General features: G+C 39.8%; 2 protein-coding genes across 5 annotated transcripts in view; one reads left to right on the top strand and one right to left on the bottom strand.

Annotated features, from left to right (window-relative positions):
* The first annotated feature begins 382 nt into the window (after positions 1 to 382).
* LOC117605721 (esterase FE4) lies at positions 383 to 10,900 on the top strand. The gene is made up of 8 exons (XM_034327369.2): positions 383 to 646; positions 943 to 1,231; positions 1,387 to 1,572; positions 1,768 to 1,967; positions 2,064 to 2,220; positions 2,282 to 2,608; positions 2,732 to 2,876; positions 2,946 to 10,900. The coding sequence occupies exons 1-8, from the start codon at positions 416 to 418 to the stop codon at positions 3,076 to 3,078; spliced, it is 1,668 nt and encodes a 555-aa protein (XP_034183260.2). The 5' UTR covers positions 383 to 415; the 3' UTR covers positions 3,079 to 10,900.
* The window catches only part of LOC117605608 (uncharacterized), a 47,761-nt gene continuing 27,378 nt past the window's right edge, over positions 3,721 to 24,103 (bottom strand). For 3 of the 4 annotated variants that reach the window (XM_034327136.2, XM_034327143.2, XM_076689900.1), the window contains 35 exons: positions 23,831 to 24,071; positions 23,395 to 23,749; positions 22,850 to 23,098; positions 22,609 to 22,758; positions 22,204 to 22,533; positions 21,958 to 22,130; positions 21,760 to 21,880; positions 19,871 to 20,034; positions 19,421 to 19,642; positions 19,012 to 19,253; positions 18,775 to 18,938; positions 18,268 to 18,538; positions 17,928 to 18,176; positions 17,724 to 17,856; positions 13,441 to 13,609; positions 13,319 to 13,364; positions 13,062 to 13,197; positions 12,801 to 12,957; positions 12,393 to 12,521; positions 11,931 to 12,278; positions 11,695 to 11,866; positions 11,467 to 11,620; positions 11,268 to 11,394; positions 10,995 to 11,195; positions 10,700 to 10,869; positions 9,736 to 10,620; positions 8,847 to 9,009; positions 6,916 to 7,257; positions 6,542 to 6,836; positions 6,326 to 6,467; positions 6,044 to 6,243; positions 5,823 to 5,975; positions 5,616 to 5,739; positions 4,087 to 5,221; positions 3,721 to 3,953 (listed from right to left, as the gene is read on the bottom strand). In XM_034327136.2, the coding sequence (XP_034183027.2) occupies positions 3,721 to 3,953; positions 4,087 to 5,221; positions 5,616 to 5,739; positions 5,823 to 5,975; positions 6,044 to 6,243; positions 6,326 to 6,467; positions 6,542 to 6,836; positions 6,916 to 7,257; positions 8,847 to 9,009; positions 9,736 to 10,620; positions 10,700 to 10,869; positions 10,995 to 11,195; positions 11,268 to 11,394; positions 11,467 to 11,620; positions 11,695 to 11,866; positions 11,931 to 12,278; positions 12,393 to 12,521; positions 12,801 to 12,957; positions 13,062 to 13,197; positions 13,319 to 13,364; positions 13,441 to 13,609; positions 17,724 to 17,856; positions 17,928 to 18,176; positions 18,268 to 18,538; positions 18,775 to 18,938; positions 19,012 to 19,253; positions 19,421 to 19,642; positions 19,871 to 20,034; positions 21,760 to 21,880; positions 21,958 to 22,130; positions 22,204 to 22,533; positions 22,609 to 22,758; positions 22,850 to 23,098; positions 23,395 to 23,749; positions 23,831 to 24,071 (8,545 nt within the window). The remainder of the gene's footprint in view (positions 3,954 to 4,086; positions 5,222 to 5,615; positions 5,740 to 5,822; positions 5,976 to 6,043; positions 6,244 to 6,325; positions 6,468 to 6,541; positions 6,837 to 6,915; positions 7,258 to 8,846; positions 9,010 to 9,735; positions 10,621 to 10,699; positions 10,870 to 10,994; positions 11,196 to 11,267; positions 11,395 to 11,466; positions 11,621 to 11,694; positions 11,867 to 11,930; positions 12,279 to 12,392; positions 12,522 to 12,800; positions 12,958 to 13,061; positions 13,198 to 13,318; positions 13,365 to 13,440; positions 13,610 to 17,723; positions 17,857 to 17,927; positions 18,177 to 18,267; positions 18,539 to 18,774; positions 18,939 to 19,011; positions 19,254 to 19,420; positions 19,643 to 19,870; positions 20,035 to 21,759; positions 21,881 to 21,957; positions 22,131 to 22,203; positions 22,534 to 22,608; positions 22,759 to 22,849; positions 23,099 to 23,394; positions 23,750 to 23,830; positions 24,072 to 24,103) is intronic. The other variant, XM_034327152.2, reaches the window with a different exon arrangement.

Genomic DNA, 24,103 nt, shown 5'->3' with positions numbered 1-24,103 from the left:
TATCGAATGTTATAAATATATATATATATATATCAGCCTTACTGTTACTTTTTCCATTATTTTACTTTAAATACGGCCAGCATACGTTGTTCAAATAGTAGAGACTAGATTTTTTTTAACATTTGACATACTATTGTACTTTCACATCAAAATAAATAAACTTATACAGCAGCGTGACTTAATAACCCGATCATTTATTTCTGATGTTTATTAGCAGAATAATCTATAAGAAAAACTTGTACCGGAGGAATACGTCAGATAAAGTGAAATCAGTAATGTGTCAATGAATAAAATTAGCATACATATTTGCACCGCTGAAAAATCATGTAAGACTTGGAAACCGTTGTCTGTACGAGATACTGTATCTTATGACGTAACCTTTTGATATCAGCAATTTGAAAGCTTAAACAAACATATGATCGCAGTGCGAAATCGGTTCGCGTTCGATGTACACTCTCTATGCAGAATACGTTGGAGCGTTGTCAAGTTGGTGAAAGTAGCGTTTACGATGAATGAAGAGCCGATAGTATCAGTAAAGGAGGGTAAATTACGGGGTGGTATTGTTAAAGGTGTATTGGAAACATCCTACATCGCATTCAAAGGGATACCCTTCGCTGCTCCTCCCGTCGGAGAGCTTCGATTCAAGGTAAAACCACAGCTTCCCGATTATACGTTACGCCTACTCCATCTTTATTTTCATACCATCGTGCGAATGATTGGTGCACGAGGTCATATAACCTGAATTATTTTAACCTAGCATATTATAAATTGAATATATTATATATTTATGATGGTCAAAATTATTGCATCTTTTAATAAAATCATAAAGATCATTAAACAAAGCAAACATTTTTCAGTAAAGAAGGATTTATTTGATCTTTATTTATTTTTTTTAATTAATATATTAGCTCTTATTGTCATTATTTTCATTTTGGAATACAGGATCCTCAACCACCTGCGCCATGGTCGGGTATCAAGGATACCTCGGAAAGTATTGGGTACTCTTGTACACAATTAGAGGAGCTGCCTCCTTACAATGTGATCGGGAAAGAAGATTGTCTCTATCTGAACGTTTATACCAATTCACTTAATCAATCAAAGCCAGTTATGTTCTGGATCCATGGTGGTGCCTATATCGTAGGCAGCGGAAGCTATAAGATCACGAGACCTGATTACCTTCTAACGAAAGATGTTGTCCTCGTTACGGCTAATTATAGACTCGGTGCATTCGGTTAGTTTTATTATTTCTCGGGAATATTAAACGGGAATTAGATCGTCGTCGTCGTTTTGTTTAATTGTTTATTGAGACGTCGCGACGCGTCGGTCACCGGTTGAAAATGTTCCCTGCCTTTTTTACTCTTAGCGAAATTTATTGAAATTTTCAAGGATTCTTGAACCTGGGTCACTCGGTCGCACCTGGTAATCAAGGTTTGAAGGATCTGATAATGGCTCTGAAATGGGTGAAGGAGAACATCGCCAACTTTGGAGGAGATCCTGATAACGTTACCATTTTTGGTCCCAGCGCCGGGGGAGCGTTAACTCATTTCTTACTTTTATCGCCACGTGCGAGAGGTAACGTCGCTTATTATCATCATCTTGTTTAATTGCTCGTGATAAGATTACGGCACATCAATGTGTATGTATGTCAACGCAACACGTATAGAACAGAAACTTTGAAAACTCCGCTAACGCTACGCGTCTACACTATGTGTACATAACAGAATAGTGTCATGTAGATGCAGTTGAAGATATTGTTGTTCCCTTTAGGATTATTCCACAAAGCGATCATGCAAAGCGGACTGGTAACATGTTCTTGGACCACGAACCAAAGCCGTCCGGAACGAGGTTTCAAGCTCGCCTCGATCCTCGGAAAGGACTCCACCGATCCTATTGAAGTGGTCGAATTTCTACGAAAGATTCCCGCCGCGGATATCGCGAAAAGCACGGCTTTGATTTTAACCACAGAGGCAAACAGTTTTTCCTTTGATCAGTATCCATCATTTCAATCGAATATTCGGCATACGACGAATATGAACAAATATTCTCTCTTTTTATTTTGTTAGGAGACGCATTCTTTTCATCTACCCTTTGCACCCAACACAGATGAGATCGCAGAGGATCCCGTTTTACCATTACCCATCGATGAATTACTTTCGACTGACGTTGACATTCCTGTGATGGCCGGTTACACGTCTCACGAGTTTATCATGTTTTTCAAAGGTGATTCTGTAATAATCGAGAGTGTTCCTTTTATTCTTCAACATTAACATTTTTATTTCAGACAAGAGCCAGGCAGCAATGAATATTTATAATCAGTTCTTACCGCAACACGTGAAAAACTTAGCAGCGTTGAGGAATTTGGGTCCTGAAGAGACCGAAGAATTATTGAAAACTGTCAAAGAAAAATATTTTAACAATGAACCGATTGGCGAGGATAATATAGACAAGCTCGTAGAGTTTATCGGTGACGTTTATTTCGGTTACCCTGCGAAATTGTACGCGGAGGATCGAGTGAAAAGGACATCCGCACCCACTTATCTTTACAGATACTCGTACGTTGGCAACGAGAAGACGGCTACTGATTTGTTAGTTAAACGTCTCGTCACCGGTAATTTTAATGAACTATTAATCCATCGCAGGAAAGCGCAGAAAATAGTTTGAATTTTTCTGAAAGCCTAAGTGATCGAGTTTTCCTACAAAGCGTGAAACAATGTAATAATTAATATTTCAGGAGCGTCTCACGTTGACGAGGTGGCGTATCTATTTTATCTGCCACTTTGCAAGACTGAAAATCCTGATCCTCCAGCGCCTGGCAGCGAAGATAGAACAACCATGGAACGTATGACTACGATGTGGAGCAATTTCGCTGGAACAAGGTGAATTTTAATTGAAATTAAACAAGTATTTGGTATTAAGATTTATATATTGCGTATTTTTCAACACAGTAATCCAACACCAGTTCACGATGATTGTATCCAGACCACCTGGGAACCAGTGACGAAGGATAAGCTTTGTTATTTAGATATCGGCGATGAGTTGCAATTGATAACTTTCTCGTCGCATATATTGAACTCTTAAGTAATTATTCGTGTAAGAGAAAAGCACGGTGGAGGAACAAGGCTTGGTAATAAATGATACTTTTCATATGTATTTTTCGAAATTCATATGTAATTTCTTATGATAATACATGTAATCGCTTCCTTACGGTTCAGAAAAAAAAACTAGAAAGGTGCGAACGTGGTGAAATAATAAATACGTTATCATTATATCTATGCTTGTAAAATGTCAGTGACAGCTATTTACATTGTTTTTTGCGGCAATTATTCACGAGCATTCTACACGGCAATCACGATAATTATATTTTAATGTATCTACACAGATAAGTGTTAAAAATCGAACCTGGTTCGTTCTCGATTGAGTTACAAAAAAATTTGCGGTAAAATTTCAGACTGATACATACATAAAAAAAAAGAAGAAAAAGAAGAAAGAAGAAGAAGGGATTAACGATAATATCGGGTTTTGTGCTGTAAACAATCGTCCCAAACTACGTGGAACTGATTAGAAACGTTGTTAAATAAATACTTTATTTTTATGATTAAAATAACGATTAATTCTAAAGTTCAAGTTCGCGCTATCGTATCGATGATTCTTGTTTTTCAATCTTTTTCGATATTATTGGATTCGTGAATGACGTATACCTAACGATGATATTTGGATGATTTACTTATTCCAGAAGGCAAAAGCTTTCTGTATCCTTTCGTTCTGTGGTTTTCCAGCCACCACAGGGACCGCAGGATACGTTCGTTGCGGGACTTGAGGAACGTTCGCCGGTGATTTCGATGCCGTTGCCTCTTTTTCGAACAATTTCGCGGTCCTACTCACGTTTCCGGTCGGCACGAACTTACTTCGAACGCGTCCAATTAATAGCCTTGGGTCCTCAATTTCGTTGACCGCTGCAAAGAAAAAAATTATCAATTCATAAATATTTCAACATATCTTCGGTATTTATTGTGTTTCAATGGAAATGGAAATTGGCGTTTTTTACGTAAATTTTTGCAAAAATAACAAACTGCACAGTAAACACACCTTCATGCTGTCGGTTAATTTTAGTCACATCGCTCAGCGTATCTACCTCGATACTTCCTTTGGTACATTTCTTTGGATCCGAAACGTCAGAATTCTCCTGGGTCATCTCGTTATCAGTCATTTTCTCCACGAAGATTTTCCTATTTTCAAACTGTTCCACTTTCTTCGACACGCTTCTCGCATTACCATTATTATTATCATTGTCCGTCTCCTCTTCTTTAATCGACGATATACCAAGCTCGTTCACTTGTTGCGATGAAGAAGACAAATTCGAAATGCAATCGCCTATCCCAGAGTCTCTCGAATCACCTCTGAAGACACGTCTAAGCTTTTGATCGATCTTCTCCTTTGATACTTTCTCCGTTTCAGATATTTCTTCGTCGATTCTTTTCTCTTCGATCTTCCGTATCGTCTTCACTTTATTCGCCTCAGGTACATCGGTTTCTTTGTTAATACTCGAAGTAACTTCTTCAGATATATTGTTCGAATAATCTTCTTCGTTGCACGATGTCATGGACGTTGAATAACTCTCGATGTTTAAAGTGTTTCTTTCTGGTTCGAAATTTTGAACAAACAAAGTTTCTTCTTTTATCGTGATACGCTCCTCGTAGCGGCATCGCGTGATTATCTCTTCCGTTTCCTCCTCGATCTTCTCCATAGGAACTGGCTCCTCCAAGTGAGCCTCGTCTGGCTTCTGTGCCTCTTCAGAGGTGTCAGTTTCTTGAATCTCTTCGGATCCATTTCCTCGAGAACACGATCTTACGCGATCCCAGGCCGGTTCATTTTTCAGGGACGCCTCGTCAAGGTCCGACGAGACTCGTGCTTCTTCTCTCTCGGAGGAATCTAACGTTTCTTCCGGCAAGATGTTCACCTCCGTCTTGTAACAGAAGGAATACACGTTTCTCTCTTGAACATCCGACTCTCCCGTCGATTTTTTCTTCTCTGTTCGATCATCAATGTCATGTTTCTTTGATTCTGTTGTTGGGGATACGTCGAAATTGATGGGGCGCGGTGAATCAATGGGGTTTGGACGTTCAGAGGTTGGCGAGGATTCAGCGGTACCCGTTGGACTTCGTCTGCTGTTCGCTGAAAGAATTGCCATTCTTCCCAGTGCACGAATGGCGTTTCCTGTTTTCTATGGCAACAAACGAAAGCACACATCCACACGAAAATAATCAACCACGTGCTAAAGTTAGCTGGAGCAGCAAGTTTCTTTTTTACTTTTAACCCTTTCGCTACTAGGGGTGATTGTATACTGAGAGTAACTGTACGGAAATTCTTTAGTAGATGGTAAAATTTACATTTTTTTTTTTTCTTTAAATTAATGAAATACATGTTTGAAGCGTGTTACAATATTACGCAAGTACCATCTGATACTACTTCCACTACACGAACAACGTACAGATTCCTCAGCTTCAAACGTCAGATTACTTACCTTACATCGTATCACGCTTGGTCAAGCAAAACGGTTCAAAACAGCAACAAACCGTGCAAAACACTTGAAATCAAGCTTTACGATCGATTCTTACCTGCCACTTTCTTCGTACAATGAACTTCTTCAATTTCTCCGTCGGCAAGGCTATCCTGCTCATCGCTTCCGCGTGCTGGGCCATCCAAGGATGTTCCAAACACTGTCTTGCCGACATTCGCAATCTGCGAAGCGAAGAATAATTTTATTCAACTCGAAGAAGTTTTAGAAAATATATGTTTCTCCGTTTTTTTTAATAAACACGTACTCTTTTCGTTTGACGAGCAGACCACTGATGAAGTCCTTAGCATCGTTCGATATCGCGTCGAAAGCCTGATCCTCGAGGTCGTAGTCAGCTCGAGTAATGTTGGCGAACGTTTCAGCGTCGTTATCGCCCATAAACGGCGACAAACCGGTCAGTCTGAACATTTTTAATTAATTGTCATTTTATTCACAGATAAATAAATAAATAAATTTTTGATCGCTTACAAAACATAGCAGATCACACCGACGCTCCACATGTCCGATTCGGTGCCAATCGGCTCGTAGCTTATAATTTCCGGTGGAATGAATTCCGGTGTACCGAACAGTACTCTGATCGGTGTGTCCGGTTTCAGAGTCTGAGCTAAACCGAAATCGATCAACTTGATCTGGTGAGAGGTTCGCGTTCTGCACATTATATTCTCCGGCTGTGAATATGATAAACAGTCGATTATTAATAACAAAATAAAGAAGCATCTTATTTAACATCTTCTAACCAGAATTCCTTACTTTCAGGTCCAGATGCACCACATTGTTTTGATGCATATATTCAACACCCTCGCAGATCTGCCTCATGAACAATATACTGTCCCTTTCAGTGAGGGTGAAATCGTCTGCGACAACCCTTTCGAATAATTCACCCCCAGAAATACTGGAAAAATGAATGTATAAGGTGAGATAACAGAAAATTTGTAGAATTTCAATTATTCCATATAATCGACTTACTATTCAGTGACCATTACAATTTCTCGAGGACTCTCGTAAGCAGCAGCGAGAAGAAGAAGCTTCGGATGTCGTAGCATGTTCATGATCTTGATCTCTTCTCGAACTTGTTCCTTGTCCTTGCTTTTGATCGTCCTTACAAATTTCGCGGCGAAACTCGTGCTGGAAGATCTTTCGACGACCCTCTTCACGACACCGTATCGTCCTTTTCCTAATTCTTCCAATACTTCGTATCGATTGTTGAATAATTGCCCATCTTCCATTTCCACCAATCGGGCCTCGAAGGCTGCTTCGAATTCTTTTGAATTTTAAAAGAAACCAATAAATATCTTCGTTAAAAAATATTTTTCTTATAACTATACACGTTTTCCTTGTACCTTCTTCGTCATCCTGTAAACACATCTCCCCTTCCTTCGGGATTCGGACGAATTCAGACTCGTCACCAGGTTCGCTGACACCGTGGATGTTCTCTGCTCTGACGCGAAAACGATATTTTTCCCCAGGTATCGGTGCGTTCGTCCCGGAAGCTGGTGCCGTGAGACTCAACGAGAGACAGGATTCCGCGATCCTCGTCCACGTGTTTTCACCTGGATGGCTCATCTCCACGGTGTATCCGGTGACCGTGCAACCTCCGTCGTAAGGCGAAGATCGCCAATTGATGGTGACAGTTCCTGGAGAACAGCACACGCTGGGAATACCCGCTGGTGGATCGGGTGGTCCTGGAAAAATTTAATCAAGCCGTTACTCACAGGTAATTATAGAACAGATTAATTTTTAATTTTTAGTTGAATTCGTCACTGACTCTCGTATCAATCAACGTGTCAATACGAAATTAACGTTATTTAAAATTTTAAATAGTAGAACCGATCGTCGATGACCCCTATAGGAGGTGACGCGATAAAAACCTTGTTACGTACGCGTCGCGTTGAACTTTTTCACGATCGTTTTTAGAAATCGCGCTCGCCGACAAAGAATGCCTCGAGGACGAAGCGATCGACAGCCGTTTTGAAATTATAAACAATCACTTTTCAAACTATGTTTCTTTCTCTTTTAACCTGATTCCTCAATGTTCCATTTAACCGAGAACGCGATCTTCTTTGCAGCATAGAACACGTGGAGTCATGTAACATGCAACACGTGGGATCTATTACTCGAGCTTGTCAGATAATTAAATAAATTTACATATAAAAAGATGCGCGATATTTTATACAAAATTTTGTATATCATATCCGTCAACACTCGAGTAACAGACGGTTCATTATCACACATTTTTATTACCCATTGTTTATATTGTTATCTTCCTCTTCTCGATCACTAGACAAACGAAACTGAACTTTGGAAAATTGAAAATTTCTTCGATGATTCGATTTCAAATATCATTCTAAAGGAAATATCGACTGGCAACAAGCTTGTAGTCGCGCTTCCTCGTCACTGGTTCGCGTGTATCGAGACCCTGAGGAAGGAGGAAGAAGTGAAGAAATAGATAGTGGGGGAGTAAAAAGAAGAGACAACCGGGGAGGAGTAATACATTATTGCGCGACACGTCACGTGAGACTGTCGTCTGCCTTGTACATAAGAAGAGGAACTGGACCGTGTGACACGCGTTTACGCGCGTGGAACAATGCCCGTTTCTGTTCTAAATTGGCACAAAGAGTCGCGGGAAACAGTGAATCAAAGCAAATGCTCGATTTAACGTAGTCGAAAGTTTTGTAGAATTTCTGTTACTTTCACTCGCTGGAATTTCCTGTGTTTACTTGATTAAACGAAACCGACACTTCGTTTAACGCTTTGATAATTTCAATTGAAGCTAATCTATATATATATATATATATAACAGTGCGTAATGTCTTTGAAAAGGGCCGCGCGGGACGAGCGGGTCGTATCTAGTTATAGATAATTAGTAAAAGATTAAGAGTAGTTGCAAGACCTACAACGCATACGATGCGTCATGTTATTCAGCATAATCGTATTCAAGTCTCGTGTTCTGACTCGTAACAAGCCTCGAGTTTAATTCACTGAGATAACCCGGAGTTACTAGTCTGATATCACTAACTATCTTTACTCTCGTGTAGTTCAAGTACAGATGGTCGATTTATGCTCGTTAGTGTGAGCGATATAAAGAGTTTAAACGAATGATGTAAGACAGCTTGTTTCGTAGTTGTGTAAATATTAATCGTTTGGTAGTATCTACTCGGAACATCTATGTATACTATAATAGATCGCCTAAAGGAGCGTTGTGCTTCTATTTATAGGATCATGGTAATTTTTAAGAATGCAGCAGTTAACGAGTTGACTGGGCTTAACATACCTTCAACAGCAACGCTGAAACATCGACGATCTTTTCCAAATTCATTTTCAACGGACACTTCATATTTCCCTGCATTGTCGGCAGTGACGTCGTCTGATATCAAACAGGAAACTCCACCGCCATAGGTGATGGCAGTCTTTTTGTTTGGTGTCAGTTCCCGCCCCTTCGATAAAAATTATTAAATTTAAATAATTAGTTATATCACCAGGCAGTGTCGATGATTAAACGAGACTGTATGGAAATATTTGCAATTGCAAGTGGTATAAACGACTATAAGCAGTGTTACACTGATAAAGGGATTAGTGCCGCATTTAATTGCTATGAACTTGATAACGTTATCAACTACGATGAGTATTGTATTTGCATGTCTAGGCTGTTTGTAGTTTGAAATATTCATTTACTTTTCATGTTTTTCTTACTGTTTATTATCGTCATTTATTTTCCACTGATTTTTAATAAGTCGGAATAACGAGTTGTTACTGTTGAAGACGTGATAGAAAATTAAAATCAGGGCCAGCCCTGGGGCTAGGCAGACTGAGTCGATGTAAATGCAAATCTAAATTAGTTATACAAGCTTTAATGTTAATTTTATAAATTTTATTTCAAGTACTTTTTTTAATGTCATATATGCGAAGGGGCCCTTTTTCGGAGCTCGCCTCTGACCCCCGGAATCTCAGGGCCGGCCCTGATTAAAATATAAATAGTTCCCGGTAACGAAGCTATTTCTCAAGTATTTGACGATTTCATTAATTCAAGACGAAGAAACAGAGCGTTCCTTGTCCATAACAGTAATTCTTTTAATCATTCAAGAATAAAATTCCTTATATTTTCCGACGTAAACATCAAACAAGCTGTTCGATTCAGTTAGAAACAAGAGAAGCATATTTACCGCTCGAAACCATCTGACACGTGGTTCTGGATGACCTCGATACGTGACCCTGAGGACAACCCTATTTCCTGTGAACACCGTCACGTCAGCTGGTACCTTAATTATACTCGCCGCTAGGAATTCCTTTCTCACAGAATCCACTTTCTCCGCTTTCGTCACCGTTTCTTGGTCCTTCTTCGAAGCCTCGTCCGGTTCTTCCACCGCGCATTCCATGCATATTATCGGGGTATCATCGTGTTTATTACCGTTATCCTGGCTTCGTTTCCTACCATTTTCAGTCTTACTAAAATCAGAATTCAGCGACATCGAACACTTCTCTTCGTCATCCTCTGAATTCTTCAAACGAGGTTTATCATCGGGAGGCTTATTAGTAGCTTCTTCATCTTTTGAGGATAATGGAACCTTTTCATCTTTTTGGATCCTCTCCAGTTTTTTAAAATTTCTTTCTTTCTTCATTAGTTTATTTTCCGAAGCTTTTCTGGTGTCCGGCAATGGACTCGGTGTGTTTCTTCGAGTAGGTGCAGGAGACGATCGTTGAGGACTCGTTCTCAGAGGTAACGAAGATGATCTTGATCGCATCGGTGATTCGTTGCGTTGATTTTGAGATAGGGAGGGGACGTCTCGTGCCGTTTTTCGCAGAGAATTGTTACGAGTGAAATTGCCCGGTTTTGGCGGTGGTCTTCCATTTCGAATTTCCGCCTGTGCGTTATTGCACTTCGATGCGGAGTCCTCGATATTGCGGACGGGTCGATTTAATTGCAATTGTGCTGTGCAGCTAATCGATGGCCCTTTTCCGATCACGGATGCTGTGCATCGAATATCGCCAACGTCTCGAGCAGACACGTCCTGTATCCTTAAAATGCTCACGTTGTCGTCCTGTTCAATCTGGGGGATGAAAAATTCCAGTAAAAAATAAAATGGATTTATTTAGTTTTTACTTCCACGTGGTTTTGGTCTAACGTACCTTACACCTTGGATTTTCTTTAACATCTTTTCCATTGATCGTCCATGCGATTTCCATGGGTTTTCCACATTGCACTCGAGCGCAGAAACACGCAGTCTCACCTTTCGACGTGATGACAGACAATGGGGTTTTGGTGAACTGCGGTGCCAATTTCGGAACACCTTTGTAATCTGTTCTCAAAAACAGGAAACATTTAGAATGGTTCTACAGTCTTTATTTTTCAATTACTTATTCGTGTTAATTGATTGTCGAGGTGACCAACGTGTTAATGAATCCTTTTCAGAAAAATATGTACCTTGAACAGCAAAGAGACCGTTACAAGACGCTTCTCCGAAATTGTTACGAACAAGGCAGGTGTATTCTCCAGCATCTTCTGAACAAACGTTCGACAACCTAAGAGCGATTCCACCATCGCCATATATTATGTATTTACAGCAATCGTTGTCAGGTATCTCGCGATCGTTTTTCAACCAAGTGACTGAGAAAGGTGGAGTGCCTAAAAAAAAAAAATAATAGCTCATTATATTTATATTCTTTTGCAGGTGGAAATATTTTATAAAAAATATACCCGTGAGCCTAGTTTGAAGCTCGTAGCAATGGCCCTCCATCACGATAGATTCATCAGGAAGGGATTGCAAAAATTTTGGTGCATTTTTGTCAGACGTAGACGGATCATGGGGGTCAAGAACGATCACCTGGAATAATCGACAAGAACAATTGTAAGTAAATTGACTAACAATAGAATGTCAGTATATTCAAGTGTTTACCTGACAAGTATTTTTCGTGGAACCAAGGACGTTCGTTGCCACGCAGGTGTATTCACCCGCGTCACTTGCTTTCACTTTTGAAATTTCTACTTTGGCGGTTTTACCATCGAAGTATCTTTTTATTCGATTCGATCGTTCCAACGGTCGTCCATTTCTTGATATCATAAATAATCAAAAACAATAATTATTTCTTCGAATTAACTAATAAGGGATAAATTTGAATTTTACCTGAACCATGTTGGTGTCGGACTCGGCGTTCCTCTGATGCTACAATCAAGATATAATCGTCCATTTATTCTACTGGTCGTGTCTAAGAGGCTTCGACCAAAAGATGGGTAAGTTCTGGGCGATGCACTCCTGGTTCTGATGGTTCGAGACACTGGGCCAAGTAACTGACGATCTATTCGAAACAAAGGCACGTGAAATATTATTAATCATTATATTATTAAATGTTATTTACGTACTTATAATTTCCAGACGAGCACTCGCTTCGATGCGACCATAATCGTTCTCCGCTATCACTCTGTACAATCCTGCGTCCTCTTGGGTAACTTCGACGATCTCCAATATTTTAACATCGTCTCTTTCTTTTATAGAGATCCTCGTCGTAGGGGTTACCGCTAAACCATTCTTGTCCCATTTCACCCACGGCGTTGGATGACCCACCACGGCGCACTGGAATCGTACGGTTTCACCTTCCTCGACGACCCGGTTGTGCGGAACCGCGTAAAATTTCGGCGGACTGATTTTTGGTCGTCTCAACATTGATCTGCTTCGCGGTAAAAGCTGCGGAGACCTCAATTCTCGGCCATCTGTAAAATATTTTTCATTTCAGGTTCTTCGTTTTCTTGGAATATCGTTTGTTCGACGATGGATCGTTGCGAGAAATAATTTTTCATAACATTTATATAAATATTTGTACTCACGCGACACGGCTGGAGATAAGCTTCTAATCGGCGTCGATCGCGGCGTCGATCTCGGTGTAGATCCTGCTGACAACAAACCCGCAGGCCTCGTAAGTCTTTGGCACAAAACATTTTCCTTCCCCTCAGGAACTGGAACATTATGCAATTTTTTTTTTATAAAGAAAAACACGTCTAATCAATTAAGAGTAATTTACAAGTTGTTTTTCATTTCCTTGTTACAGATTACTGAATCGTAGGCGACGAGCAAGTTCCTTATCGTCGAATTTTAATAAAACTAGTCTCTAAGTGTATTGCATGAATCAATTTGCATCGAATATACGGTAGCAATTGAAAAACATTGAAAACGAAGGTTTTCTCTGCCTTTTATATTTTCTTATCAAAGTGATTGAGATTTATATATCGAATTACCATCCACTATTAGACACGCCGATGTAAATGCTTTGCCGAGGTCGTTGTAAGCCACGCAGGTGTATTCGCCCTCGTCTTCAGGATAGACATGTTGAATACTCAAACGAGCAGTTTCTCCGTCGAATTCCGATGAAAAATCCCCGCTTATTTGTAGAATCTGCAGAGACAATATAAGGGTGTTAGTAATTTCAAATTCTTTCAAATTTTTCGGACACTTTACGAATGGTTTCACATCGGGACGAGGTTTAACCCCCTGTTTACCTTTCCTCCGCGTTCCCATCGAACAAGAGGTGCCTCCGGTGTAGCTTGAACTTTGCATTCAAGGGTGACAGCATCGCCATCGCAACACCTGAGATCCCGAAGCTCTCTCGTGATCACCGGTAAAGTCAGTACATTGCTGTCCATCAAAAATCATATTTTACATAGGACGGTTAATCAACGCGATAATATCTTTGATTATAACGAGTTGTTTCGTTGTTTCGTAAAACACATGACTCGACACCGTTCAACAAACTCACCCGTGTGTAACCCCTGATTTCTTCATCTTCTCCTCTTTACCTTGGCCTAGAATCACGATCGTGGTATTTGTCTAAATCGTTCGAAACGCGTTCGATTCTTTCGTTGAATGTTAAACACATACCTTTCGCGTATATCTGCAAAGAAATCACGGCTTTCGCCTCCCCATGGCAGTTGCGAGCTATCACGGAGTAGGTTCCCGTAAAGTCGAGTTTCGCATACGGTATTTCCAGACGATATTGAGGTCCTTCGCCGACCAGCCTGAACTGGGCTGCGTCCCTGTAGTAGTCAGGCTGTAAACGAAGAGATAGAGATTAATTAGAGAAACGTAGGAGGCAGAAAATAAATCAACGTTCAAGATATTTTTCTGCAAGCTCAACCGTCCTCTAATCATCTCGCGATCCATGGATCGTGCGTGTTCGCCACCGACACGCATTTTATATCATCGTGTTTCCAAATGCAACTTTTTACTGCTGACAATGAAAACACGTAACACGAGTGCGTGCACGAAACGTCCGACATAAATCACGTCTCCGGCAGCGAAGAGTAACGGAGGAACATTTAAAGTCGAAATTGTTTTTACCCTCTTTAACGGAAGATGGATCTCGTGGGGAACGTCCTCGACCCCGATACCGGTATTTCCGTCACTGTTACGCCCACATTGAGATCATCCTTTGTGATTCATGGCGCCATTATACAGGGTGCACTTGGACAGGTAATATCCGTTGGATAACAGATGATTCTACGTGCAAAAATTATTGCTTCGTTTCGGAGATGATTCCGGTTCGGTATCAGAAACATGGAAGGGGTTGAAATCGAAAGGGTTGAAATTGTTCTAGATAAGATAGGGAGAAGGTGAGAGATGGAAAAGGAAGGACAGTGATAAAAAGGGAGACGGGAAACGTCTTCGGCATGGTTCTAGTCCATATAGGGAGCGAAAGTTGAACAGATCGCTCGGGACTGATCTCGTTGCTCGTATGACACAAGTGCCAACGTATATTATCTTCTTTTTTTTTTTTTCATTACTAATTGCACGTCTCCCGACCAGACACGCCCTTCTTAAGACTTTGTAAAGGATTAAAGTGGTCGGACAGAAAGGCTGGATTGTTCTTTCTCGTTGATTTACGAGCTACACGGTACGAACGTTCAACGGCACCTTTAAATTACGCTTAATTGTTTCGATGCCCATGTAAGTCGTAAATTTGCCATCATCTCGTTCGATTGATTTCACGGGTACAATTTCACGGGACGCGACGATTTCACGGAGAGATGAAAACGTTCGATGGCAGGGAAGGCAGATGAAGTTTTCAGAATTTCTAACACTAGAAGTCGATTCGTGACATAATGGACCGTCCGAGAGCCATCTGTCTTTCACCTGTCGCCGGTTCGCCTACGATGAAATTTATGCGGACGACACTTCCCGTTACGGAACGGAGGCGCCGTAAATCGAACCACAGCCGGCTACTGCAAGGACTTCTCGCAATGTCATCGTATATAGATCTATATTTACAGTTGGAGAACAGATTGACGACGAGAAAGATTTTAGACGATTTCTTCGGAAATCTACGGCAAATGTCTTCTTCGTGTAATTTTTAAAGATGCTACTTTCCGGCTTTCTAATGGATGACGATTTCATCGAATTTTCAGTCGGTTTCAGTATTTTAGGAATATTACTATCTATGTTAGAGGAGATTTAGGAAGTCGAACTAGGGTGATGAAAAATGTTGAACCAACGATTCTCTGCGCGATATCGACACACGTTTCTCCTCGTTTAGTAACTGCAGTTGCATCGAAAACCGAACTTGGACGTATTTGGACGCGTATATTCGCAGTCACCTAGCGTCACGACTCGGCCAACAGGCGCTGATATTAGCGCTTGAGCTACGACCGGTTCGACGAATGTCCTAACGAGCTCCGTAGAGATCGAAGAGTGACTCATGCCCGTGGGGATTTACGGCTTCGAGATCTAAGAAATCGATTAGATCCACGATGATATTTCAATAAAGTAGATCGAACGTTTCTTACCCCCGTCGCAAAACTAGGCCGATATTGTTACACGATCAGATACGAATTTCGATCAACTTACGATAGTAGACCTCTCGTATAGTAGTTAATTGAGTATTACGAAACGTGTAAATATCACGTTACGATGCATAAAATTGATTTGGACACTATGTAATTTTGTTCATTTATAGTGGACGTAGGTAATATTTGTATACGGATTAATTTTAATCAACGTCTTGAGAAATTACAGGTCATTAATTGATTTTTGTAAAATTATAAATTCGTGTTTTCGAAATTTGTTGGGTGGCAATTTGACGCCTGCTACAGTTGGGCATCTAAAGTTTCCCTTTATGCACTTTGCGGATGCATTTGCAGTGAAAGGGTGGCGTATTTTAGGGACTTTAGGCCCTCTTTGCCCTCGGAAAATTTTCGTCCCTGTGGCATTATATTTATTTCAAAAATAACAAAATATTGAATGAACACTATTTAAGTTTTATATGGGGACAAGAAGAGTTTAATTAAGATTTTAATTAATTATTCACGACATATCGGGTTGAGTAATACCGAGTATTATTTTATACTGATACATAAAATTGAATACGATATTATGTTATTCTGTCGATTTGTTTTCTTATTCTGTCACTGGAGGTGAAGCTTGATTGAAGAGTGGAAAATTCTTCTACAGGATAGATAACGCAAGTCAAAGGGGTCAAATAGGAAATTGCATATTTTAAAATGAATTATTTAAGCAGAAGGCAAACATAATGAATCAAATGAAAACAAATGTTTTTTTTTTGCTTACGCTTCGAGTGTCCACATCGAATACACCAATTACAAAATAGGACGAGCAGCGGTGCAGCAATTATACTGAAAATCGAGACCACTATCTTAGTCAAGAGGTTTCCAACGAAAATTCAGAGTAATTAGGATAAGAATTATTCATGTCACTTCGAATCGATGGTAAAACGATGATCACGAGAGATCGATGGAGGACAGAGTGGCTTTACTCGTTCGCCAAAGACACGCAACGACTGTTTTGCCGCCAGTCCTTTTGCACTACCGATCCATCGACGAAGAAAGCCGACTTCACGATGAAAAGTGGGGAGACTCATTTCTGTACTCTTTTCGATAATGCATATATCTTCCAATGACGTGTTTACCATATACGACTCTGTTTTTCCGGTCACCGATCACTTCCGGTTTCCTTTTCGACTTAACCCGCCCCGCTGCGTTGGCGCGCATCATCTATTCACTGAATTTACCATTCAGATAACAAAACTAGGACGAAACACTTTTACCTATCCAAAAATTGGGTCAATTAGAAACTGTAATTCTCTTTTAAATGAATTTTAATTTGGAAAAGAAATAGAAGAATTCGAAGGATCTTTTTCGATGCCAGACGAATATAATTCATCGCGATAATATGACGTCAATATGTTTAAAATTACAGGTAATTGATATTCGTTGATCGTACTTTCGTATATGGCATCGCTTGGAATAAACTTGGAAGAGTCATCGCGATAGAGTATCGACGAAAATGTGAATGAAACGTTCCGAGGAAATATAAGTCTGAGATTCGAGAATTATAGAAACATTCTAAAATGCTAAATAATCTTTGATTTCTAAGTTCAGTTTATTCTAGTTTCCATTATTTTTAAAATTTTCCAAAATTATACCTCCCTCTCTAATTGACAAGGGAGGAACTTGAATTAGCACCCCCTTAGAGAGGCGACACTGCAATGGGTGTACAAGTAGCAGTGTCTATTTAATGGTCAGACAAACGCGTTCTCCCAAAGCGTCGAATTGTCACAGGGACAATCTCAGCGGATTGAGCAATAAATTTCTTTCTTTCTCTTAGCTCGGGTGTCTAACCTCACGTAACTTACTGTTACCTTTTAAAGAACCGTCGGATATCAATGCCGTTTCCACCGGCGCATATAATGCCTGGCCCATTTATGGGCATAATGCGGTATGTTACGTTGTCATTTCTTTTTCGCAATCACCTTGACCCACATCATGGGATCAACGTAGCATTAGGGACACGTCATTTCACCCATTGCGCAACGATTCTCTCTTTTTTTATTTTCACGATTTCGCGCGATCAACCATCCGTCGAACTTGTCGATTCGTTTACGCGTACCCTCATCGGCGTTTCTTTGAGCCTTCATCTTATCTCTTTTTGCCAAGTGCATCGCGTAGGATGATCGATCGACGAATCAATTCCGTTCGTTCGATTGCTTTTAATTCGATATCGAATGTTCCTTGCGAAAAATGTGTCAATTTGATCAGAGAGATATCAGTATGTTGCACTTTATATTGCATTTCAATTACGTCAAAGTTGGGTACAGATTGAATTTCATATTTAGGTAGTTTTTCTTGCAATTGAAAATACGATTCACTTACCTTAAGAAAGTCGCGCAACCACATCACTTCCGGTTTCGGATCACCGACCACTTCACAGGATATTATCACAGCATCACCCTCGATAGCCTCGGTGGACAGAGGTTTCGTAACGAACAATGGCTCCTTCGAGTATCTGCGACGTGTAAACAACAGAATAATTAATTAATAATAGTTGGTGAAATTGATTTGTTGCATAAAACTCACGGTATATCGGACGAAGCCAGTGTCACAGTTGGCACTCCATCGAGGGACGTCTGTTCACCTTCAGTCTCAGTGCCAATAATGGACACCCTCGTTGAGGTCTCAGCGTGGCCAACTTCGTTGGTAGCTGTGCAGCAATAAACACCAGCATCCCTTGCAGTTACCTTTGCCAAGGAAAGTTCAACGGTACCATCATGGTTCAGGGTCATTACTGTTCTTCTGCTGGGACGAAGACGATTTCCATCACGATGCCTGGGAAGACGATGCGAAAAATCCTCTACATGGCCGCTTTTTGTCATTTTTTTTTCTAACCAAAAATCTTTTTGTATGTTTAGATTCTTACCACACCACGCCGACACTGGGATACGCTTCGATCTGGGCCGTCATTCTTAGATCTCCACCCAATTTCACCGTATAAGCAGCATCGAGGCCGCACAAAAATTCTGGGGCTATGTAAGCACGAATTCCTTTGTCCACGACCAGGATACATCGACAGGACACCGAACCATTCGCATTCTTTGCTGTGACCATGTAACAGCCGGAATCTTCTAGCGTGGAATGAGTGATCTCTAGGGTGTGGAAGTTGGAGTCGTCGTCCCAGAATATATGGCGCTCTTCAAGGATAAAAGAACGTCCGTAAAGCGATCTTTCAAGAATTATTCGGTACGTGTACATTCAGGAATGAATACACAGCGTCTTTCGTAACACGGAAATAATGAGAAAGAATTTTAAGGAGTACATATATCCACACCTTTGTACTTCAATAATTCTGGTTATAAAACTGAGCTGACGTAATTGATTTAACAGATTATGAAACGTTCTTTATAATTCTTTAGAAAAGTTGATTTACCATCTTGACGAATCTCGGTGTCGTTTTTGTACCACGTAACCACTGGAACCGGCTGTCCTGTCACTTGACAAGTTAATCTTACGGGATACGTGGCTTGAACCCTCCTGTCTCGGATTCTCATGGTAAATTCTGGTGGTCGGTCTTCCGTATCGTCTCCCAAAAGCCTTTATACAGGAAATTATCGCGAATCATTAGTTGATATGATGTAAAAATTAATTTTCTTCTAACGATTTTTACCTTGATTTCAGTTTTGCATCGGCTTCGATGATCTTCGGATCATCGACGACGAGCACTCTGGCGAAGGACGATGCTTTTCCAACCAGATTACTTGCCTCGCAAACGTATCTTCCATTATCACTTTCCTGCACCTTTTCAATGGTAAGCGAACACCTGGATCCATTATAAAAGATCGAGTATCTGGGATCGATCTCTGTAGATTCTCGGTACCATTTTACGTCTACGTGTGAATCAACTCGAATCTGCGAAATTTAACATTTGTTCTATTTTCATTTCATTGTTAGGTAATTAATTTAGTTCGTTTTTAACCCTCATAGATTGTTTAGGAAAGTTGGAATGCAAAGGGTGAATAATAAATGGGCTGAAATAAAGGTAGAAACCTAAGCTCGCCTAATAATAATACACTTACCTCGCATTCCAATTTGACTGTCGTTCCTTCGAGGATCTTGAGCTGACCTGGCAAGATCTTGGTGAATTCCGGAAGATCGACGGTCTCGCTGACCCTCACAGAGTTCGTCATCGTCACAGACTCGCCCCATCCATAACGATTCCTTGGTGTCACTTGGAACTTGTATTCGCCTCCTGGCTTCAGATTGAACGCGTCGAACGCGTTGATAGGTGTCATTCCCAGCTAATTAAAAAATCAACAAATTCGTAAAATTCAGAAACGAAAGATCGAGGATAATTAAATAATGTCAAATTGAAATATTTCTTACTTGATTCTGAGCTCCTTTAAAATTGTTAAGTTGTAACAAATTTTTATTAGAAAAATTTAATTTTACCGTCGCAAATTTAATTAACACGTTTCATTAATTATTTTTAGGATTATTTTATTAGATAAATAAAACGGAGATGGTACCTCGACCCATCGTGCACCACCGTCGCTTCCCAATAACCAAGCATCAACCCTATAGGCGATGACAGGTGCTGGTCCTCTCCTTTCAGCTTTTCCCCAACTTAATGATAGCCAATTTTTTCCTCCATCAACGACGACTGGTTCACTGCTAATAGGCCCTGGAACATCTGGAAAGAATCATCGTTCTTTATTTCATTTCCATGTTAATTTCAAAGGAAGTTCAGTCTTAGACTTCTACAATAGGATCTCGATAATGGGCAGGTAAGAAGATTAAAATTATTAAGAATAAGATCGTGCGATTTTTCAACTTAAATCATCAAGACCCTACTGTATTCTAATCATCGAACATTCTTCAGATTTTTTACACCATATTTGCTAACCTCTGTGACTATACAAATATTCAAGAAATTCCACGATCAAGCAGTCCTTCTCAGACCATGATCGTCTAAGACGAGAAATTGTCATTTGCTCGTCATTTTTGTTGACGATACCATGGTCGTGGGGCTTCATTCTCAATCAAATTTCATCTCACAATTCGTCATCACTTTTTCATTCATAAACACCGAGAAAATTCTAACGCAACACCATTTAACCGATAAATTTGTTCAAAATTCTCCAAGAATTACACGTATTGTTTTCTTTACGCTTTCAAGGTAAAGAGAAATCGGAAATGTCAAGGTGCTTTTTTCTTTTCGCTTTCTTCTCGTTGAAGGAAAAAAAATAAGTAGGGCACACGAAATAACTCGCGTCCCGACGCTGACTGAATTTCGAATTTTGTGGACACACGAGGATATTGGAGGGAGGCGCGCTAGCAAGGCAAACAAAAATAACCCGACTCAGAGGTGGTTCCACGATTCATGAACGTGTAGGTGGTGTCGTTTCGAGTTTAAAGTTACGTGAGAACCACCTTGTGCAAGTGTGTCATCTATTTCAGCTATTTTTGATTATAATTAATTTGATTATAATGAAAAAGAAAAGAAATTTGAATTTCTGACTTCTAAATTAGAACCCAATGAACGAAGTTTATTTATCGAGCGACCATAAGGAATCCTTCGTTTCTCCGATTTCCATTGTTTATTTTCATAGTAAAAACTGCTAAACACTATTATCATGATTTATGCTAATTGATCGTAAAATTGAAATGTTTAGAAGTATCGCACTGTAGGTACAATGTGAAATTAATTTGCAACAAGTTCCTTGAATCTAATTTAAGAATCACGATCTACTCTTCCAACATTGGTAGTTTTCTTTTCTTGGATTCGATGTACCTGTTTAATCATGTCACGAGATTCTTCAAGTTCCTTGTGATCGTAATAGATCACGTTTGTTTCGTTTGTACTTGTTATATTTGAAATCTTGCAGCTTGGTCAAGGAATTGTCACACTTGGCATTATTCCAGCCCTGAATTCGATTCAAAGTGTTTATAATTTTCTTTGAACAAACCGCTACGTTTTCACAGAAACGAAATTTATTAGATTGCATGAAAAGAGAATTTACGATTTGTATTTCTACCGAAGAGAAAATTCGTATTGCATTTTTCTTCATGTTTAAATGAAATATCAATTTGAATCGGCTTTGTAGGGATCCTTTGTTTAAACAAATTTTCGTACAACCAGATGATTAGCCTAAATATTAACGTCATAGCGAACGAAGCCTCAGTCCAGAGTTTGTTTGGACATCGGCCATTAAAAGCTGGGCCAAGTGTACAAAAACTTTAATCGCTGTCGCCAGGCTGTGAATTTCTAATTATAATCGTTTATATTGTGCATGTTGAATTAATTATCATCACTTGACACCTGCAGTGTATCTTCGAGGAAAATGTAACGATGTTTCTTTCGTTGCAAAATTATAGACATGCGTTGTTTAACTACAAGGAATAATTATGTACTTACTTTTCACGTAGGACATTTCGTCATCGCGACTTTCGCTCGAGATACCATGAAGACTTCCGGTTTCTGTGCGGCTGCTCAAGGTACTCCAGTCAGGTGTTAACGATCTCGCACGTTGTTTCACCTGTGCATTAGAAATTATTTTAATTTAAAATGAATTTCCATTTAATTTAAAATGAAAATTCAGAATTTCTTGTGTACCTTGAGGGAGAAGAAACTTCTGTCGCAACCGTATCTATTCTTCAGAAGTATGCAATAGGTACCCTCGTCAGAAGGAACCACCCTCTTCAAGGTTAATCTCACATAGTCATCGATTACTTCCTTGTGAGATCGAGGACCATCTGTGATGTCCTTTAACCCTTTCATCCAGATGACTGAAAAAGAATGTTAAATTTTAATTATACACGATACAATGTTCAATTTGTCAATATAACACGAATTTTTTACTTTTTGGCTTTGGCACTCCAGAAAATCTGAACGACACACTGACATCCTCTCCAGAGGTGACTGTGATGGATTTATCCACGGGTCTCGAGACGAACATGGCAGGTTTTCCACTATCACTGCCACTCGGTGATATCACATCCACGATGGCGATACTATCCACATGACCGTAAGCGTTAATTGCTCTGCACATGTACGTGCCCCTCTCGGATTCAGTCACTTCCGGTAGGACTAAAGTATGCACACCCGATTCCGTGAATGTCTTCGCCTTTGGAATCGAGACGGGTTCCTTTTTCTCGCCACAGAACCATCTTACTTCCGGTGCTGGTACTCCTATCAAATCAATCATAATTTATTAATTAATTCTCATAATTTAATGAATCCATTCATTAAGAAGATGATTGATACCTTTGACTTCGACTTGCAAAGCAACTGTGCCACCAGTTGGAACACTGTAATCGGTCAAGTAATTAGAGAAACGAGGCCTCCTGAAAGCTTCGATGCTGAAGTGGTCGTCGTAAAGTTTCTCGTGTTTGCTCGTAACTCGTCGATCTCGTTCTTTAGAATACAAAGTTTTACCAATAAATTGGTGATAATTTTAAGCTAGGTATTTTGAAAGGAATAATTATTGTTAAATTGTATTTGTTACCGTTAAATTGAACCACGTGGGAGATTTCCTCGGTTCGCAGGTCGTTCATCGCTCTGCAGGTGTATCGTCCATTGTCCTTCGAATTCGGTGCAGCGATTTCCAATCGATAGATATCGTCGTCTAAATAGCATTGTTTATAACGATCACCTTGCAAAATGCAGCCGTCTTTCAACCAGGAGATCAATGGAATAGGATGGCCGCGTACTCGACATTCCAGGATCAATTCATTGTCAGAAGGTCGATAAGTGTCTGTGGAATGGTAACAACGTGTTGATACTATAATTATCTAATAATAATTATTTCAAAGCACTCCAGTAATATTATAATAGGGATAAAGTATCACAGTATTAATAGTTTTAATATTGTAGGGTACAGTATAGATTAGTATCAATTTGTCATCTTGTTAGAAAATTTAGGTGTTAAGTTAATTAAAACCTATCGCTACTTCAATTTTCTAAAAACAGGATTTTCTTTTTTTCTATTAATTGCATTGTTAATTACCTACTCTACAAGCGTCTTACTGTTAGAATCACTTTGGAACTTACCTTTAATGGACCTGGTGAAGGTAGGGGGTGACAATGCTGGTTGGAAATCAGGGTAAACTTTTAACGCGGATTCGGTGCTCGCGATTCCATGAACATTTTCGGCAACACATGTATACAGTCCGGAATCTTCGGGGAGCGCTTCATGCAATTCGAAATAAGCCATACCGTTATCGAATCGAATTCGATATTTGTTCGAAATCGTTTCGAGCTTCTCGCCATCCTTCGTCCAATAAACTCGTGGTTCCGGGTGACCCAACACGGTGCATGTTAATCTTGTCCTCATACCAACCCCTACGGTTCTATTTGTTAGTCTTGTGCAGAACGATGGTTTCTTTCCTTTTTCACGTGGTGTAATCTAATAAAAATATTAATTTTTATAATAATGGTACAATATTAAAAACATTTTTTAATAGTTAATTTATTATCATATTTTTACCTCGTCTTTAATTGGAGGTAGATAGAGCGATAAGTTCGATCCTCGATCATCAAGATCATTTCGACTTCTCGTTTTCGTTCTGCTATACCTAGACAATATAGGACTGGCAGGTGTGATAGTCGTGTCGCTATCGCCGGTCGAATAGTCATCGTATTTTAATAAACTAATTGATCTAGCTCGAGTAATTCGATCGTCCCTCTTTCTTCTTCTTCGATAATAACCACCCGTATCAAAGTAGTACCTATAATAATAAAACGAATTACAAATTTAGAA

This window comes from Osmia lignaria, chromosome 9 (assembly GCF_051020975.1).
Source record: "Osmia lignaria lignaria isolate PbOS001 chromosome 9, iyOsmLign1, whole genome shotgun sequence".
NCBI classification, from domain to species: domain Eukaryota; kingdom Metazoa; phylum Arthropoda; class Insecta; order Hymenoptera; family Megachilidae; genus Osmia; species Osmia lignaria.
The sequence above is the reverse complement of the archived record's forward strand: the minus strand, read 5'-3'. Positions and strand labels throughout refer to the sequence as shown.